The 1,147-nt window shown below is 73.5% G+C and overlaps 1 protein-coding gene across 1 annotated transcript in view; it reads left to right on the forward strand.

Moving 5' to 3' along the window:
• The window catches only part of TRPM2 (transient receptor potential cation channel, subfamily M, member 2), a 23,631-nt gene that overhangs the window by 18,269 nt on the left and 4,215 nt on the right, over positions 1 to 1,147 (forward strand). Inside the window, 1 exon segment of the mRNA XM_012731191.1 lies at positions 33 to 250. Coding sequence (XP_012586645.1) covers positions 33 to 250 — 218 coding nt within the window.

Raw genomic sequence — 1,147 nt, forward strand, 5'->3', positions numbered from 1 at the left:
CGGCCGGGGTGGGGTCTCCCCCAACCCGGCAGGGGTGTGGCCCGGGCGGGAGTGCAGCTGTCGCCGCCCTGCCCACAGACGAAGGACGTCTTCTTCTTCGTCTTCCTGCTGGCCGTGTGGGTGGTGTCCTTCGGGGTGGCCAGGCAGGCCATCCTCGTCCACAACGAGAGCCAGCTGGGCTGGATCCTGCGGGGGGCCATCTACCAGTCCTACCTCACGGTCTTCGGGGAGATGCCTCCCTACATGGACGGTGAGAGGGCCGGTGGGGTCCCTGCCTCTCCCTGCAGGGGCGCCCCAGGGGGGCGTCGGTGGGGGGGGGCACTGGCAACAGCCTCTCGCTGGCAAACGCCACCCCGCTGCCCCACGCGGGAGGGCGCTTGGGGACGGTGAGTGCCTCTCTGTCCTGGTGTTCTGGAGAGCGGGTTGACTGGCGAGAGGGACCTGAGAGCAGCAGACAGTTGTGCAGACACCAGTGGGCAGGAGTGCTGGCCCGGAGGGCCAGGTTCACTGAGCGGGGCCCGCGTGGTGGCCGGCGCGGCCCCGGGGGGGTGCAGGCGCCCGCTGGCCAAGCCCTGACAGCCGGGGCGCCTTTCTCATCCACACACGTGATGGGTCTTGCTGGCGCCCGGTAGGTTGGGGGTGGCCGGACTCGCCCCTGGACTCGCTGGCGCCGTGGGCACCGTGACTGCCTGAGTCTGGGCTCCGCCCAGCGTCCTCCAGCCGGCCCCTCCCTGCCCCTCTCTCTGTGGCCCGCCCGTCGGCGGTGTCTGTCCTGAGCTGGACCCTCTGCACCCCGGCCACCCATCCCACGGGCGGCAGGCTCTCGCCCTTTCCCGGCCGAGTAGCAGCCAGGCGGCGGCGGGCCCTCTCCCTTCGCCCTCTGTGGGCCCAGGTTCCCCAGGCTCGCTGCAGCCCTCCAGGCAGAGACAGACGTGGGCCGGCCGAGCCTCGTCCCCGCGGCCCGGCGGCCTCCGGCCGCGCCCTCTCCCGGCCGAGTCCCGACGTGCGCTTCCCCGGCCGAGCGCGAGGGGGCGCCCTGGGCGCCAGGCGGCGCGTGTTGCTGATCCACATTGTACCGCCGGAGCCCGCCGGGGATCCGGGGTGCTGAGCCTCGTGGGCCGCCGGCTCTGCCCGAGGGGCCTCGCGC

The sequence above is a fragment of the Condylura cristata genome, unplaced genomic scaffold (genome assembly GCF_000260355.1).
Source record: "Condylura cristata isolate star-nosed mole 26May11 unplaced genomic scaffold, ConCri1.0 scaffold00003, whole genome shotgun sequence".
Taxonomy (NCBI): Eukaryota; Metazoa; Chordata; class Mammalia; order Eulipotyphla; family Talpidae; genus Condylura; species Condylura cristata.